Source organism: Crocuta crocuta, unplaced genomic scaffold, assembly GCF_008692635.1.
Source record: "Crocuta crocuta isolate KB4526 unplaced genomic scaffold, BGI_CrCroc_1.0 scaffold139, whole genome shotgun sequence".
NCBI lineage: Eukaryota > Metazoa > Chordata > Mammalia > Carnivora > Hyaenidae > Crocuta > Crocuta crocuta.
Genome location: NW_027533258.1, coordinates 2,914,008 through 2,932,791, shown reverse-complemented (window position 1 = coordinate 2,932,791; position 18,784 = coordinate 2,914,008). Strand labels below are relative to the sequence as shown.

Sequence of the window (18,784 nt, the reverse complement as noted above, 5' to 3'; positions counted from 1 at the left end):
AGCGAGGGAGAAGGCACCCTATATTTCAGCAAGCTGGGGCTCAGAAGGGGACGTAATGAACCGCCGTGACTTCTTGGTGGTGTCAGGCAGACTTGTATAATCACGGCAAAGCTGATACTATCAAAATATTAATCATCAGATGGTGGTGAGGACTGCACGAGGGTATCAGTGCCCCTGAACCGCACCCTTTAAAATGGTAAATTGTTTATTCTGTGTGTTTTGCAACAATTATTAAAATATTTGAGGGTGATGGCCACTGTGTGTTGGGACATGGTAAGCATCAGGGGGGAGAATCCAACCTCTGAATGACATCGTTTAAAAAGAAGAGGCTGAAGGAGGGAGGTGGTTGATACTGGTGAGCTCGGGAGAAGGTCTGTGGAAGTACAGAGCGAGGAACAATAGCGTGACTTCAGGACCAGTGGGCTGCAAGGAGGCGGGTGACCCAGGCAGAGAGGGGATTTTGATTTTGTATATGTACGTGTGGGATTAAAAAGAATTTGGAATGTTACAGTCGTACAGAACATAGAATCATTTATAGCGGGACTTAAAGAGGAGTGGTAACCTTCATTTTTAATCTTAACACTAGGTGATAAAATGCTGGTGCTGTGATCTCCAAATCTCAAAAGCTGCTGCTAGTTCTTCATATTTGCATATTTTGCAAGATTAACTATTAAATATTCGGTAGAAGCAGATAAAACTATTAATATAGTCTGTATTTGGGTGAGAAATGGAGAAATACAGCTGACCCTTGAACAGCACGGGTTTGAGTTGTGTGGGTCCACCTAACGTGGGTTTTTGTTTGTTTGGTTTAATAAATACAGTGCTCTCTGTAAATGTATTTTTCTCAGAATTTTCTTTTCTCTAGCTTACTATGTTGTAAGAGTATAGGATATAATACATATAACACATAAGATGATGTGCTAATCAACTGGTTATGTTATTGGTGAGGCTTCCAGCCGATAGTAGGCTGTTAAGTTTTCAGGGAGTCTAACATTATGCATGAATTGTTGATTTTGGGCGGGGGGGTTTGGCGCCTCTGACTCTGCATTGTTCAAGGGTCAACTGTACATTCCTACTTCACAAGTTTTCTTAAGAAGTCATGGTGTTGGCTTTTTTTTTGTTTTTCCAGTCACCATCTCTTCTAGCAAGTCTACCAATCATGAAAGAAAATCGACACTGACCCCTACCCAGAGGGAAAGTATACCGGCGAAGTCTCCAGTACCTGGGGTGGACCCGGTAGTAAGCCACAGCCCTTTCGACCCCCATCACAGGGGCAGCACCACGGGAGAGGTTTACCGGAGCCATCTTCCCACGCACCTGGATCCCGCCATGCCGTTTCACAGGGCTCTGGATCCTGGTAAGCACAGCGTGTGGTGAGGATTTATGGCAAAGAAATGTGCCTGTACGACTTTTTAAGCCCTCCTTATTTATTACAGTATAATGTGCAGACTGTTGCATGTATCGTTAGGGTGCAGCTCATTGACCTTTCACACGCTCCACACCCCCGTTACCAGTTCTGAAATCCCGAAACAAGGTAGTACCGGCACCCATTACAGAACAGAAACAAATAGGTATGGCATTGGGTTAAGCTGATTGAAAAAGTGGGCCCATGTGAAGGATTATGTGTAAATGGCCCAGGCATACCTTAAATATTTTAATTTACAGTGTAGACATTTGTTTATCAGAGTTCTGATCTCAGGCCAGGGTCCACCGATGGAACTGTACCATTCTTTGCTACATAAACGATATTCACATTTCTACCTTTGCTTTTGAAAGTGAAGCTAGAATTTAAAACTACTTGGAAGGAATCTCACTACAGAATCCCTTCAGATTATTTTTTTTTGTTTTGTCTTTTAAAATGATCTCGTCCATACGTGATTCAGCTTCTGTCTTCTGTCTTGAGTCTTTCCAAAGCAGTGACTTAGTTTCCAGAGAAACCACGTTTTGTTCTTCCGTCAACAAGCTCCAGATTCTTTCATTAAGTTGCGTAATCACAGCGGCAGGTACAGCAGGAAGGAGCTTTGGAACAGACAGACCGCCTCTCGCTGTGGGTGAACATACCTAACGTAGGTGCGGGCGTCTGTCGGTTTCCTGGCGAGCAGTCTGTGCTGGGCTCACGCGGTGTGCTCTACGGAGGGACAGGAGCATGTCAGCATGTCTGTCGGTGGCTGTCCTGACGCACCTGCCAGGCCAGCTCCACCCTGGCTTCCCGGCCCCCAGGCCCCGCTCCTTTCACCCACCGACCACCGAGCCTTCCTCAGATGTGTTTTCTGCTCACACCTCTCCTTTTTCCTGAATTGTTCACTTGTTATATTCTTCAAGTTGAAACGGGGACACAGAACACCTTTGTTTCACTGTGGTCCTTAGTGAAGAGATGTTCGTTACCAGCATGCCAAGATTTCTAAGTGTTAGTTCCACTGTATAGGAGCGAGGTACCTGTAGAAAATATTGTACCTTCTGAGGGTTATATCAGTGCCATCAGATTGTCACTTGAGAACACTGTTTCAGAGAAGCCTACACCTAGTTCTTCAGGGACTGAGGCAGAAGTTCCCACAGAGCCCACCAACAGACTCACCTGGCTGGGAGTTCTGGGTGAAAAAAGGAGAAGCAAACATTCCAGAAAACTGGTCACTTGTTTTTCTAGGGAGAAAGTATATACGTAAAATGGTTCACTCAAGTTTTCAGACAAATTTGAAGGTTTATACTTTCATACAGTGTTTATCATAGTTCTTTACTTTGTGGTGGTTTTATTTGATGGTTATTTCTTTTTGATGTTTTTTATTTTTGAGAGAGAGAGCGCGCGCGCATGCACATGAGCAGGGGAGGGTCAGAGAAAGAGGGAGACACAGAATCTGAAGACAGGCTCCAGGCTCTGAGCTGTCAGCACAGAGCCCGACATGGGGCTCGAACTCACGAACCGTGAGATCATGACCTGAGCCAAAGTCGGACGCTCAACCGACTGAGCCACCTAGGCGGCCCTGTTTCACCTAGGCGGCCCTATTTGCTGGTTATTTTTGAGCCTGAGCTGGATTCTAAATGTTTTGAGCAGAGACTTTACCTTCCACTTTTTACTGCACATACCTACCCCTTCCTAGCATCTTGTGTCATATGCTCTAACCTAGGGTAGTCAGACTACGGCCAGGGAACCAAATCCTGCTGCTGCCTACTTATGTAAATAAAGTTTTATTAGAACACAGGCACACATTTGTAGATGCTTTGTCTGTGGCTGCTTCATGCTGTAGTGGGAGAGTTGAGTAGGTGAAACAGACCGTATGGTCTATAAAACCCAAGATATTTGCCATCTGTCCTTTAAGGTTGCTATTCTCTGCTCTAAACATATGCATTAAGTAAGTGCTTGTAGACTAATCCTCTTCAGCCCCAGGAAAGTGTGTTCACTGAATTAGCGGTACTATAAAAATAATTTATCAGATGCAGCCCTTGAGACTTAGTTGAAAATACAAGTTACGTGGCAAAGATTGAAAGTGAAACTAGTGGAGAAGGTTTTTAGCTCCTATTCTACGGGTAAAAAGGTTCATACTCCTATTGTGTCTAGTTTCTCTCCCTTTTCCATCATGTCTTATTTTATTTAATATTTTAATATTTTTAACATTTATTTTTTGAGAGACAGAGCGTGAGCGGGGTAGGGCCAGAGAGAGAGGGAGACACAGAATCTGAAGCAGGCTCCAGGCTCTGAGCTGTCAGCACAGAGCCCCGTGCGCGGCTCGGACTCACAAACTACGAGGTCATGATGTGAACCAAAGTTGGATGCTTAACCGACTCAGCCCGCCAGGCACCCATTTCGCCTCTGACTGTAGAATGTGTATGTTCATATTGTCGATGTGTCAGGGTCTAAAATGAATCTCCCTTAAGCCCTGTTATGTTCCCACCCACACTGAATAAAAGTTGGCCGCACATAGTAGCCAGAGAGCAAGAGCCCTGCCTCTCTCTGAGGGTGAGAAGGAACTTCTCATAGACTAAATCAGCTGAACACCTTTCTCTTGTTCTCTCCACCAGCAGCTGCTGCTTACCTGTTTCAGAGACAGCTCTCACCAACCCCAGCTTACCCGAGCCAGTATCAGCTTTACGCGATGGAGAACACGAGACAGACAATCCTCAATGATTACATTACCTCACAGCAGATGCAGGTGAACCTGCGCCCAGATGTGGCCAGAGGCCTCTCCCCACGGGAGCAGCAGCTGGGTCTCCCGTACCCGGCAACGAGGGGTGTGTGTCTTTGCGTTTCGGTTTCATAGAATGTGTTCTGTGTACCACGTTATCGCTGAGTGTTTGTTGAATGACTGATGGAAAGAATGAAAAGGCAGCCGTTTCCTTGTCTTGTAGCTTTAAGCCCTTGAAGGCAAATGAAGAGATGTGTCCAGACATGGTGTTGCGGCGAACACCGAAATGTGCTGCGTGTTGGAAATCGTTGTTTCCCAGCCTGCTGCCTCCCTCTGTAATCTGCTTGTGCTCTTAGGTCACTGGCATGCGGCACAGTATTTCATAGCCCTCTGTAGATTTAAAGAAGGCCTCACAAAGTAATGACCATCCTAACCATTTTTATTTATACTGTGTACAAAGTGTCACTGGGTTATAGAGATAAACCGTATGAAATAGCCACAGACAGTTCTTTGTCTTCAGAAAGCCTGACATTTAACATAGTTTTATTGTGTTTGTCTTTTGAGCAGGAATCATTGACCTGACCAATATGCCTCCAGCAATTTTAGTGCCTCATCCGGGGGGAACAAGTACTCCTCCCATGGACAGAATCACTTATATTCCCGGTACACAGATTACGTTTCCTCCCAGGCCGTACAACTCTGCTTCTATGTCTCCGGGTAAGGGTCTGCGGCCACACATCCTCTGACACGGCCACCGTGCCCAAGTGTTGACGGCACAGCCTTTGAAGGCGTTTCGGGCACTTTCCCCCCATTTGGTCTACTGTTTGCCATTTAATATTTAGTGATAGTTCTTACATGCCGTTCTGTCACCAGATGCTCTAGAAATATCCTAAGAGCTCGCATTAGGCTCCAGTTGGCTTCCCACACGTGGAGTTTGGGGCATTTTGAAACATTGTCAGCGACTCGAGACGTTGAAGTGTTGGTACCTGACAGGTTGATGTTTATGTCCTGAAGTGGCGGCCTTCACGTGTCTTCCAGGACACTCGACGCACCTTGCGGCGGCTGCTAGTGCAGAGCGGGAGCGCGAGCGGGAGCGCGAGAAGGAGCGGGAGCGGATCGCCGCGGCCTCCTCCGACCTCTACCTGCGGCCGGGTGAGTGGCCCGTCTCGCTCGCTCAACCCCCGCCCCCCCGGCATCGAGCTTTGTGCGGGGGGCTCCCGACACACAACGGAATTTCGGGCCTTGGGCGGCGTCCGGGTGAAAGTGCTTTAGAAGCTTAAATGGTGCAGACATGAGGTGTTGTTTTTTTTTTATGTTTTATTTATTTTTGAGAGAGAGAGAGAGAGAGAGAGAGAGAGAGAGGGTGCGAGGGAGGAGGGCCAGAGAGAGGGAGACACACAATCCAAAGCAGGGTCTAGGCTCTGAGCTGTCAGCCAGAGCCAGATGTGGGGTCAGAACTCACGAACTGTGAGATCATGACCTGAGCCGAAGTCAGACTCTTAACCCACTGAGCCACCAAGGTGCCCCCAGACATGAGTTTTGAACAGGAAGGTGATGTTTCCACGAGGAAGGCGTCATTTGGATTTGGCCCCCAGCAGTTGGCTGCGTTACTCCCCAAAGCTGAAAGCCGCCCAAGCAAGGGCTCGTGGACACGAAGACACAGCGTGTTGTCGAGCTGGACTTTGGGGAAGAGGGAAGTACGGTTAGAAGGATGGCTGACACCTGGAAATGACGAGTGCTGCCATTCGGCAGGGAGGCAGGGGACACGGGAGGGGCTTGAGGTGGGTTTGAATCCCGGAGGGGGCATGGGCTGTCCAGGAGAACAGCCAGGCGGCGGTAGCTCACAGCGGCCCGAGATGTTTGGCACTGGGAGAGGCCAGGGAGGCTCGGGAAGAATGCCGTTGAGGCGAGTGAGAAGGACTCGGCAGTAACTGGACGCGGCGGGTGAGGAGGGGACGAGAAACCAGATCGGCCCCCACGTAAGAGCAGGATTGACGACAGCGAAGAGCAGAGGCGTTCTGCCACGGGCCACACTATGGCGCGCCTCTGGGACACGTGTTTCTGTCTGAGGCATGTTTGTCTTCCTGCGTTCGGCTCCGTCCGTGAAATGAAACCCCTTCCCATGTCCGTGTTGCCGGGTGGACAGATGTGGCACTTAGGATGACAGACAACTTGGACATGGTAACCTAGGAGTCACCTGCAAGGGTGGAGACTCTGGCTTGGCTGAGCTTTCCAGGCGGCAGGCGTGTAGGGAGAGGAGTTGTTACCCGGCGGGATGTTCAGATGCAGGGCTCCTCAAGAGAGCGCCGTGCAGAACTGAAGGGCACAGTGCAAGGAGGCTGTCGTCAGGGACAGGCCTGTGAAATCAGAGTGGTGGCAGTACAGAGCGGGGGCCCAAAGCTGGTCTTTGTAGTCGACTCAGTGACGTCACTCCCGAGGACTTACCTCGAATAACTCCGTGCTCGCGGAGCCTGAAGACCTGTAGCTGTGAGGTGCGGTCTGCGGATGGGCAAGAATCACGGTGTCTGACCACAGGAAGTGCCCTGACTCACTGTGAGGTAGCCCCCAAGTACCGATTGTGTCCTGACCGCATACAGACGTGGAAATGCGTTTAATTAAAGAAAGGGTAGCTTTGGTGGGAACTAGATTTTAACAAAGCTTGTGATCCCACTAACGAATACCATGCGGACTCCAGATGATACTCCATTTGTCTCCACCAGACATTTGAAAGGCTGATGAATAATCTGCGTCGGCGTGTGTAAGGAAACACTGACTCTCACGTCATCACGTGGCAATGTAAATAGGAATAGTCTCTGCGGAGATGCATTTAAATAGCAGTCCCTCCCCTAGGAAGAGAGAGATGCTTGTATAAGCTGATGCAGGTGTGCTTGGAGAGAATTGCTGAAAGGTTCTGCCTGGTGGTACCTGTGTGGGAACAGGCGTGCGTGCTGACGCTGCCAGCAGGTCTGAGGGCAGAGAACAGAGGCGGCACAGAGGACAGGGAATAGAGGGGGAGTCTGAGACCTTCCCAGTGAGTAGTGCTGCCCACGTGCAAGTTGTGGCTTTGGTAGGGGACAGCTGAGGTCGAGCTCAGCTGTTGGAGAAGTGTGGTCAGTGGAGCTGATTTGGGGGAGGGCAGGGGAACGATTACGTGTCCGAAGAGAGCTGGCCCAGAGAAAGGGTTCGGGCGAGGGCGGAGCAACCGTGGAGCAGCGAGCGCTGTGGTGACTGGCACCGCCTTGGACCCAGGGGTGGTGGTCGTTCTCATCCCATGTTGTTCTCGTCGTTCTCTTGGACAGCTGCACCCAGTGGGATTTTGGAAACGGTAAACACACCAGAGGTTGAGGAAAAATCCGAGAGATGAACTTACATGATTTTTAAAAAGTGTTTATTTTGAGAGCGAGTACGCATACATACACACACACACACACACACCCAGATGCTGGAGAGGGGCAGAGAGAGAGAATCCCAAGCAGGCTCAATGGCTGTCAGCTCAGAACACGACTCGGGGATGTGAGATCATGACCTGAGTCGAAATCAAGAGTCAGATGCTTAACTGAACCACCCGGGTGCTCCTGATGTATATTAGTACAGCAGACCCTTGAATAATTCAGGGGTTAGGGATGCTGACCCTCACAGAGTGGAAAATCCAAATATAACTTTGACTCCCCCAAAACTTAACTGCCAATAGCCTACTGTTGACTGGAAACCTTACCGCTAACAATCAATTACCACATATTTTTTATGTATATATCATATTGTATATGTATTTTATGTATTATATACTATATGTATTATATACTATATTCTTACAACAAAGTGAGCTAGGAAAAAGAAACTGATGAGAAGATGATAAGGAAGAGAAGACACATTTACAGTACCGTACTCTATTTTCAAAAAGAAAAAAATTCCGCATGTAGGTGGACCAGTGGAGTTCAAATCCCTGTTGTTCAAGGATCAGCTGTACTTCACTGTCGGTGTTATTTTTGTTTCTCTCAGGAATCAAGACAGAAACTTATCACAGAAATGAAGCTGACAGTAAAAGATAGATGTTTCTCTTTCGAGTTACTAGCATGGTTTTATTACATCTTTATTGAGAAACTCTTAATACAACATATTTCTAGGAAGGCAGAAGAGTGGGATATCTTTTTAGGAATAGTTAAGAAATTTGCAGTCCCTGGGGCGCCTGGGTGGCTTAGTCGGTTAAGTGTCCGACTTTCGCTTAGGTCATGATCTCACGGTTCGTGGGTTCGAGCCCCGCGTCGGGCTCTGTGCTGACTGCCAGCTCAGAGCCTGGAGCCTGTTTCAGAGTCTGTATCTCCCTCTCTCTCTGACCCTCCCCTGCTCACGCTGTCTCTCTCTCTCCTAGAAATAAAAAAAAATTATATATATATAAAAGAAATTTGCAGTCCCTAAATGTTGCCATCCTGAGGTTCTTCCTTATGGCTTCTCTTTTTTTCCCTCTTCTTTATTTTACTTACTTATTTTTTTGGCCTTCACAGGCTCCGAACAGCCGGGCCGACCCGGCAGCCATGGGTATGTCCGCTCCCCATCCCCCTCAGTGAGAGCTCAGGAGACCATGTTGCAGCAGAGACCCAGCGTTTTCCAGGGAACCAATGGAACCAGTGTGATCACACCTTTGGATCCAAGCGCTCAGCTACGAATCATGTGAGTCTCCCAGACACATTTGGACCAAGGACAGTCACTCTCTCGCGTACCGCACACTTTTAGATGGGTGGCTGCCAGGCACGTGTGGTTGTTGCGCGGCGGGCCCCTCCGCCTCCCCAGCGCGCCCCCGTTAGAGCCCGCCCTTCACGGAGCTGTGTGTGGTTTGCTTCTGTTTGCAGGCCGCTGCCCGCCGGGGGCCCATCGATAAGCCAGGGCCTGCCGGCCTCCCGCTACAGCACCGCTGCGGACGCCCTGGCCGCCCTCGTGGACGCCGCAGCCTCTGCTCCCCAGATGGAGGTTTCCAAAACGAAAGAGAGTAAGCATGAAGCTTCCAGGTTAGAAGAAACTTTGAGAAGCAGGTCAGCAGCAGTTAGTGAACAGCAGCAGCTAGAGCAGAAAAGCCTGGAGGTGGAGAAGAGATCTGTTCAGTGTCTGTACACTTCTGCAGCCTTTCCAAGTGGCAAGCCCCAGCCTCACTCTTCAGTAGTTTATTCCGAGGCTGGGAAAGATAAAGGGCCTCCTCCAAAATCCAGATATGAGGAAGAGCTAAGGACCCGAGGGAAGACTACCATTACCGCAGCTAACTTCATAGACGTGATCATCACCCGGCAAATTGCCTCGGACAAGGATGCGAGGGAACGTGGCTCTCAAAGTTCAGACTCTTCTAGTAGCTGTATGTATCTCCATCTGAGTTTCGCAATGTGATATCTGAGTAAAGAATTACTTTCTTCTTTAGGTAAAGCAGAACTATATGGTATAAAGAACATCTTGACCTTGCTCATAATTGTAATGGAGGGGGTTTTGTGGCTTGGTAGAGCAAAAATGTGTCTCTTGCTATTTGTCATGATGATTGAAACTTCAGTTGCTGAAGTATGCCTATCCAGGAGTTTTCCATGAGAACCCTACGCCTTTATAAAGGTAAAGCTGGGAAGGACAGAGCTCATTAACATTTTCAGGCATCTGAAAGGTGATAGACGTGTCGTCAAGCTCTGTGCTACGAAGACCTCAGCGTCTTGTAGGATGTGGTTATTTAAGTTGATACCCCGCAGCCTCTTTTTGCTGAGATACAAATTTTTAAAAAGTGAAACCACCGTGTTACTGGTAATTGGTATTTACATTCCACCTTCCTTGCAAGTTGTATTTAAAAAAATTTATTTTCATATATTCATTTTTGTTCTTTCTTTATGCATATCCTCATATTCTGTGCTCATTTTCTAAAATTGTTCTCATGTATTTGTTTTTTTAACTTTTTAACTTTTATTTAATTCCAGTATAAACATACAGTGTTGTAACTAGCTTTGGACATGCAATGTAGTGATGCAGTGCTTCCGTACGTGACTCAGTGTGCCTTGCGATTAGTGTGCTCTTGATCCTCATCGCCGATTTCCCCCATCCCCCACCCCCTCCCCGCTGTTGACTGCCGGTTTGCTCTCCATAGCTGGATTCTGATCAAGTCTGGTTAATTGTTGTGACATCTACCCTCTAAGTCCGTAAGGGTTCAAAGATCTACAGTGAGTTGCTGGAAAAGTTACTTTGAATTTATTGTTAACAGCTGCCTAAATTCTGTATGGAATTCCTGAAGGAAGCGGCAGGTATTTAAGCGAGTATCAGCTAATGCTTGCAGTAACTGAACCGTACGTAGTCCTATCTCTGCTGTTTCCGTTAATGAGACTGAACAGAGTTGGAGATTTCTTATGCACCAGCATGCAACGTGCAATTCTTTTCACCCCTGTGGCTAATAATAATTTGTTTCAGTAAATATCTACCCCGTGGCTGAGGTTTTTGGAGAGAAGGGGGCAGCTTAGTAGTCTGTTGTGTAGACAGAAAACTTCTCTTAGCCTGGGATTATGAAGATCTGCAAAATCGGTATTACAGGTGCAGAAACTTGCAACTGGGGAAGATCTGTATTATGGGAACAGGGGCTCCAGCCTGTGGCCTACTAGGTGCAGTGGCACATGGTTCTCTAGTCACTGGGTAGCCCCTTTTTTCAGGAGGCATGATGAACCTGACCTTGCTCTAGGAGTTTGACCTTCAGAAGGTCCAAAAATAGAAAATCTGTCTTCTTTTCTAACTGGGGTTATCTCTCTTTATCACTGGGTAAATGGCTTGCATGAAGCCCACAGGCTATTTACAGTTATTCAGTCTGGTTTTCAGTTCTTCAGGGCCTCTCTCCCCCTGTAGGTGAAGCACTGTGTCTTTGCCTTCTGGCTTCAAGAGGACTGTGTGCACTTAGGCCTGTTTAGCAGGCCTGTTTAACAGTCAAGAGGACTGTTTAGCATTAGACAGTCTATTGACTGTATATCGGACGTGGTGAGCAGACTCAGGACGCTGGGTGTTTAAAGTGATGAATGCCAATGGCTACAGAAGTTGCAGAATAGTATAAATTACTTTGGATATAGTAATTTCTTTTAGTTCCTGAAAGATCATTTCCATCCCAATTGTCAGGCTCCTATTCTCCTGATTATACAAGAACCCAGCTAATTGCAACTTGCATGGCCTGGTGAAGGGGTAGGAAGAAAGGGCTGTTCAGTTGAGTCCTGGAGGATCACAGGAGGGAGCCTGGTACTAGAGCTCATCCCGAGCTTCTGTCCCTGTGTCCGGGACCCACTGGCTGATAACACTGGCTGACCCAGCCAGTCGTAGACCCTTTGGGCCTCTGACTGTGTTCTCGGGTTCTTTGGCACAGCCTGTAGATGCAGAGAGCCCTCAAAGTCAGGTTACGTGGGCCTCTCCCGTCCTTCTGAGGCCATGGCAAGACTGGGGACAGCTGCCTGAGCCCTTACTGCACTGGTGCTGTTTTCCTGCTCAGAGGGGGCCTTCTCTGATGTGGGCATCCGGCATCCGTTCTGCCAGGAGAGTGCATTTGCTGCTTTCTGACAATCCCTGCCATTTCTGTGTGTTTTCACATGTAACAGCACCAAAAAGTTATCTGAAATGAGTAATAACTTTTTGTCAGCAGTACTCCAATGATTTGAGAAAATCCTTATATAACGTTACTTGATCTGTAGCTTTAAAATCATGGTGACAAATCCACTGTGTAGCCTGAAAGTTCTTCTAAGAGCTGATCGTCGCACAGAATTGTAATTATCGGAAGCAGTGAACTGTTGGGATCTACCCTCTGAGAAAGGTCCTTCTTGGGGTTCTTCTCCAGCTCCCAGCAGGACGTTACAAATCTGTCCCCTGCCTGCCTCGCCCGAAGGTCTTGGAGGCCACACGGTGTCAGGAAACCCTGTGTCCCACAGAGATCGGGACACTGAGGGAGCACTTGTAGACCTTGGAAACCAGTGCACTGAGCATGTTGGCTGTTATCCCTAACCTGGGTGCCATTGAACGTTTCTGAGAATAAAAACCAAAAATATGCGAGTAGGTTTGAAGAATGTGTACTTTTGAAACCTTCCACAGGATTAGTTTTAAAATAAGATTCTTTCCTTTTCTTAAAGTATCCTCTCACCGGTATGAAACGCCTGGCGATGCTATCGAGGTGATCAGCCCCGCCAGCTCACCGGCGCCCCAGGAAAAGCTGCAGGCCTACCAGCCAGACGTGGTTAAGGCAAACCAAGCAGAAAGTAGGTATTTTTTAGCCACCAGTATACCTGGTTTCATATTTGCATGTGTCATTTGCTTCTGGTCATCTGCCCGGACTGTGTGCAGGAATAATGGGTTTTGTTGGTTTTGTCTTAGAGAAATCTTCATGAGAGTCGCTTTTGAACCGTTTAAGACTCTGCACTAAAGGAAAATTATTTTTAAGCTTTTGTTGATTTCTCTTTCGTTTATATTTAACGGTACAGAAAATAGTTGATATTTTGTCCATTTGTGCTTTCACGGTTTACACTGGTCCTGATAAGTGTTTTCCTCCAAAATTAAGATCATGAATTCTGTTAAGTTGATACCACCACGTCCCTCCCACGTGTCCCTGGGTTGTGTGTAATCCCTGACAGTGAGTGAGAGGCAGGGGCGTGCCTGAGTAAGACATCTACCTGTGTGTCCTCCATTAGGCGAAGCCAGCAGACCCTATGAAGGACCATTACACCACTACCGACCCCAGCAGGAATCCCTGTCCCCACAGCAGCAGCTGCCCCCCTCTTCACAGGCCGACGGGGTGGGGCAAGTGCCCAGGACCCACCGACTGATCACGCTCGCTGATCACATCTGTGTAAGTTCTTCTGTTAATACTTCTGGTTTTGATCATGCAGAAGGCACATTTCATAGAGAATCACAAAAGAAATGTCCAGGTTTTTTAAGGCTACGTTTTTGGGCAAGAACTCAGTGGGTTTAACCAATTCCTTCTTTCCTCATTCACAGCAAATCATCACACAAGATTTTGCTAGAAATCAAGTTTCCTCACAGCCTCCCCAGCAGCCTCCCACTTCTACATTCCAGAATTCACCATCTGCTTTGGTGTCCACCCCTGTGAGGACTAAAACATCAAATCGTTACAGCCCAGAATCCCAGTCTCAGTCTGTCCACCATCAAAGACCAGGTTCAAGGGTCTCTCCAGAAAATCTTGTGGACAAATCCAGGGGAAGGTATGTTCTTTTTTTCCTTTAAAGTTTATTTATATTGAGAGACAGCGTGGTGCGCAATTGTGGGAAGGGTAGAGAGAGAGAATCCCAAGCAGGCTCCAAGCTATCAGCACAGAGTCTGACGTGTCGGTTGATCTCATGAACTGGGAGATCAGGACCTGAGCCGAAATCAAGAGTCAGAAGCTTAACGGACTGAGCTACCCAGGCGCCTCAGTATGGTTTTTATTTCAAACTGTATGTACATTTCCCAAGAGTAAAACAATTTGGATATATCTACAAGATAGGGGATTAATTTCTTACACCTAAAGTTTATTCACCTTTACTCCTGGGGAAGTACAAATGAGGGTTTCCCCTCTGTCTATTCTTGGAATGTTCACTGTCTGCGCAGTTGGTACTAGATCTTTTTAACGTGTATTCAGAAGTCAAGTTCTTCATCTTTATGGAAAGGAGGTAATAGATTCAAGTTTGATAAATCAAGAGAAGTATAAAATTATTTAGCGGTGTAACCACCAAAGAACTAAAAGAAAACTAGTAAAAAATGGCCACCTGTTTGAATGGCGTTGATTGGGAAAGGAAATGACAGGTCACATACCTATATAAAATTATACTTAGAGGTCACAGGTGGTTCTTAATAATCACTAAGCCAAAACCTTGTTTTGCTCTAAATAGTACGTTTATATGCACTGTCTTTACCAACATGGTATCCAGAGGAAGAACATGACCTTGCAGAGACTCACTCAGCCCTAGCGGGGTGGAACGGGAGCCTGTCTTGACTCACCTGACGGGCACTCAGGGTTCAGTTTGGGACTCCGGTCCTTTATGTTTTACCTTCGTGGGAAAGACCTGTTAAGTGCTGACCGACTCAGAGAGAGAGGTCAAAGCCTGGAGGGCTCCACCAGAGTAACAAGGGCAGGCTAGTAGGGTGTGATGCCAAAGCACACGATGACCTTGACCTCTCCTGGAGCTTCGGCCGCTGCCTGTCCCGGGTCGTCATGTGCCACCAGTGCACATACACGGAAAAAGCAGCGGCGACAGACTTTTCGGTAACCAGGTATATAGTGAAGACCTGAGGCAACTTTTATTCTGATATAAACTAGCAACTTTTATTCCTTTCTCCTGGATGACATAATGAATGAACCAGTTTCAAACTGTTTGGGGTGATTCGTAGGCGGTCCCAGGGGACAGTCTGATATTTTGTATGTTACAATGCCAGGCCTGGAAAATCCCCAGAGCGGAGCCACGTCTCTTCCGAGTCCTACGAGCCCATCTCCCCACCCCAGGTTCCAGTCGTGCACGAGAAACAGGACAGCGTGCTGCTCCTGTCTCAGAGAGGGGCGGAGCCTGCAGAGCAGAGGTGAGTCGACCGCTTCCGGGTCGGAGTGTGCGCATGTCCCGGGCCTTTTCTCCTCTGTGGGTTCCGTGTCAGGACAGGACTCTCAAAGGACCAGGTAGTCTCTGTTTTCCTGGTGATCTAATACCAGTGGATTTTAGTGAAAAAGTTATATTTAAACAGGTGACAGAAAAAAAGCTGTTCACTATTCTTAAAATTAAGCCTTTCTAGGTCTTTTTTAAAAACGCTTTTTTGTCCACATGGTCAGCCATCTCTTGAAGCCCTGTTTGAGTGTTTATCAGGCACCGAGCCTTGTGGACTGCACGTGGACGGGAAGTCATGATGAGCGTTTTTGCTGAACTGCTTTACGTCCTTTTTCTTCCGTTTCTAACCCCAACCCAAGCCCTATGAGTTACTCGGTTTTTATTCCCGTTTAGACACCTTTGATGTGGCCCCTGCCTGGCCCACTATCACTAGAGTGATTTGTCTAAAACTCGTGGAGTCCAGCTCCAAGCCATCAGGCTGGCCCCTGAGTTCCTTTATGAGCAGGTTCATGCTGCTCGTCTGGTTTCCTGCCGCTTCCCCCTCACACCGCAGTCTGTGTCCATGTCAGGCTGCTTACGGTCCCCTGAATTCCTTTCAGTCCCTACACATGCTGTTTCTTTGATGTAGAACACCTTCCTCCCATGATGCTCCGGGAGGCGAACCCAGGATGTTCCCATGGTCAGTTAGAGGGGAGGGTCCAGGTTTAAACCAAGGTCTCTCCCCACACTGCTAGTGCATTTCTTACAGTGTGTTCGAGTTATTTACTTAGGGTTTATATTCACGGGCAAGCAGACAGATGTTGAGACCTTTCAACGAAATGAGGAAAATCCGTTTTTAGAAAGGGGATGATGTTCAACTTGATTATATGTTAAATGGTTTTCCTTCAGTGTGTGACGTTTTTGAGGACAGGGGCCACATCTTGCTCATTTTCCATCACGTATCTGTCTCTCCTTGGCGTATAGCAGGCATTCTCATGTTTGAATGATGAATGAGTCCACACGCCCGGATTAGGTTATCAGCAGCCTTCAGTTGTTGTTTGCTATGCTCTCCAGCTCTAGCTAGATCATCATGGTTAAAGGAAACTTGGTTTTTTAAAATGTGTTAGTACAGGAAGCTGCAGATGACTGTGAATCCTTCACACGAAACTCCTCTGGTGGGAGGCGTGCAGTGATTTGATATGCAGGTTTATTTCTACGTTGTGGCTCTTCTGTCGAAGGCCCCAAGTTTTGATTGCTTAGGTATGAGCTCTTGCTGTTTTATAGGCAAGTCGTGCTATCAGTTCTGCTAGGAGAAGAATTCCCGGTTTATGTGGCAGCTATAAATAACACCAGTGCCTTTGCTGTTATTCTCACTCATCATTTGTTGCTTATTCAGTCTTCGTTAAGAATCCCCATCCTAGATTATCTCCAGTACAGTCCTAATTTTATGAGCTAATTTTATGTGCTAAAGTATTTGTGTCCTCATATATGACGTATGGTGGTAGCCACAGACAAGAGATTGGGAAGTGGGGGTTTTCCCACTTGGCTCTATGAACGTCCCCAAGGTTAGCACATGATGAAACAGACATAACAGGCATAACTGTGTTCCCCACAGGAATGATTCCCGCTCGCCAGGGAGTATAAGCTACTTGCCTTCCTTCTTCACCAAGCTCGAGAACACGTCACCCATGGTTAAATCAAAGAAGCAGGAGATTTTTCGTAAGTTGAACTCCTCTGGTGGAGGTGACTCTGACATGGGTAAGTGGGATTTCTTTCACGGATCCCCAAATAAAACCTGCATTAATAATTGTATCTCCGGTGTTGCCTCTCACGCGATCCTTGAGTTTGAAGGCTCTTGTAGGTGTCTGTCCAACTGCATTTGATCTTAAGATTCTTATCAAATGTCTGCAAGTACATGAAGACTGCCTGCTAGAGAGCAAGAGCTTGCTGCTTTCTGAAGCTATCCATTTTCTCTTTGAACAAGTGTGGGGCTGGATTAGCTCTTCATAGCTTTTGTTTTTTTACTCATTGGTCTTAGTTTTATCCATTTGGGCTGTACATGACCACGCCACAGCCATTTGAAGACAGATCATGTCCTTCAAGTCTTCTCTCTGTAAACATCCTGTGTCGTCAGCTGTTCACACTGTTGATTCTGAGTATCCCTCCACAGAAGGTCACTTTATTTAGCTGAGCCTTTCAGTAGGTTCTGAGTAGTGCGGTAGGCTCCGCCCCAAAGGCATCACTATTTGAGGAGTCTAGATTGTATCGAGAATGTTTGACAACCAGTACGCAGTTAGGATATAGAGCACCTGATATGAGCATAAGTATCAGGGTCTCCCGATGCGCTCGCTAATCTGGTTCCTACCTTCCCTTGCTGTACTTTCGGAGTCACTAGCTCCAAGTCTGCGCGTGCGCCATTCAGTCACTTTTCCTACCCCAGCAGTGTCTTTCTGGATCTCTGTTCAGTCATTCAGCATTCATCTGCAGATGCGATCAGTCCACCATGTGAAAACAGAAGAACAAGAGTAATGGCAGCAAGCAGTGTAGTTACATGACTCTGGGCACTCGTAAGCACGTACGAGCGCATTTAATCCTCACGGCAGCCCTACACGCCACACGGGGTAACTGTCTCCATCGTGCAGATGAGGAAACCTAGGGAGGGTTAATAACCGGTGCAGATTGCCTAACTGGTGAGTGCTGGGGCGGTGGCCCCACTCCAGCGTGCCACGCGTGCCAACTCCATGACTCTAGTGGTGTGCCCACTGGCTTCTAACAGTTCGGTACTCATGGCATCGTCACCCACGTCACTGGTAGATACTCGGTAGGATAAAACTCCGTGCTATCCAGACCTTCCCTTTGGGCTGATAAGCATGCGTTAATCGGAACCTTTCTCATACCCTGTCACTCAGCACTCATGCTGTCGCTCAGTCGTACTTCTCCATCTTTTCCTCAAGTACCTCCAGTGATGCGGCGAGACTTGTTGGATCTGGGTATTCCACAATCTGCTTTATTTCTGTGATCTACGATCTACTAGTCTCCCGACCCTGTCAAAAGAAAGGAAATTGTGGGCTGTGAACGACAGACTACCAGGTGGACGTGTGTTTGGATCTGACACTTTGTGATTAATAAAAGTTTAACATCAGAGAGAATAAAGGATGAGCCCAGTGTCAGTTATTGTTGTGAACTTTCTCTTTTGAAGATAAATATTTGCCAGCATTGTTATCAGGCTAACGGATATCTTCTTTAAAAAAAATAATTACATTTTTCCGTCTCGTCATGGGTTTCATGTGTTATTTACAATGTATCAAATGTCACCAACGAAAATATGGCACTCTCATCTTCATACTCTCTCAGAAGGCAGAGAGGAATTGGAGCGCGGAGGCCTACAGAATCTAGAACAGCCAGTTTCAAAGTGTTTCGTCGTTGAGGGGTTTTCGCTCATCCTCTCCAGTCTTGGTCTCCCCTCATTTTAGTGGGAAAAAAATTGACAGAAAAATGCCACACGTGACTTGAAGAAGCCTGCTTTAGTTTTGTCTTCTATTTTCTATTGTCCTCAGGCAGTAGCTCTCTCATTCATTCATTCATTCATTCATTCAACAACTATTTATTGAGCAGGGTGCAGTGTTGGACACTTAGAACGACAGATGGTCTGTACTCTGAAAACGTATAAAGAAACAAGTCCCTAACTTTAACAGAGGATAAAATACGTGAACGTCTTAATGGAAGTACGAACAAAACTGCTTGGGGATCTTTCTGAACCCCCGAACTCTTTTTGGTTGTGGAAAGGGACAGCTAAGGAACTGTACTAAGGAAGCAGCGGGCGGATAGGTCCCCGGGCACATGCAGGCCTCCCCGGGAAGCAGAACCAGCACCTCAAAGCCAGCAGCTCCCAGGAGCACTGTGTTTCACCTCCGTACCCGTCACTTCAGTGTTCCCACTGAGGACAGCAGGGACTTCGGGCTTCAAAAAACCATCGTGCTGTTAAACGTACTTTACTTGATCTCCCGTAAGCCATTCTCCCCTTCTAGAAGTAGTCTCATCTCTTGGCTTTCAGAAATTACGTTCTCCTGTTTTTTCTCTCCTACTCTGGACTTTTTTTTTTTTTTTTTTTATTATCGTTTA

The 18,784-nt window shown here is 47.1% G+C and overlaps 1 protein-coding gene across 1 annotated transcript in view; it reads left to right on the top strand.

The window, feature by feature from the left end:
* Window positions 1-18,784, top strand: part of NCOR1 (nuclear receptor corepressor 1) — a 134,859-nt gene that overhangs the window by 107,443 nt on the left and 8,632 nt on the right. Inside the window, exons 33-43 of the mRNA XM_077746707.1 lie at window positions 1,130-1,357; window positions 4,015-4,224; window positions 4,686-4,835; window positions 5,157-5,270; window positions 8,621-8,786; window positions 8,966-9,459; window positions 12,227-12,352; window positions 12,782-12,939; window positions 13,089-13,312; window positions 14,523-14,663; window positions 16,278-16,420. Of these exons, the coding sequence (XP_077602833.1) occupies window positions 1,130-1,357; window positions 4,015-4,224; window positions 4,686-4,835; window positions 5,157-5,270; window positions 8,621-8,786; window positions 8,966-9,459; window positions 12,227-12,352; window positions 12,782-12,939; window positions 13,089-13,312; window positions 14,523-14,663; window positions 16,278-16,420 (2,154 nt within the window). The remainder of the gene's footprint in view (window positions 1-1,129; window positions 1,358-4,014; window positions 4,225-4,685; window positions 4,836-5,156; window positions 5,271-8,620; window positions 8,787-8,965; window positions 9,460-12,226; window positions 12,353-12,781; window positions 12,940-13,088; window positions 13,313-14,522; window positions 14,664-16,277; window positions 16,421-18,784) is intronic.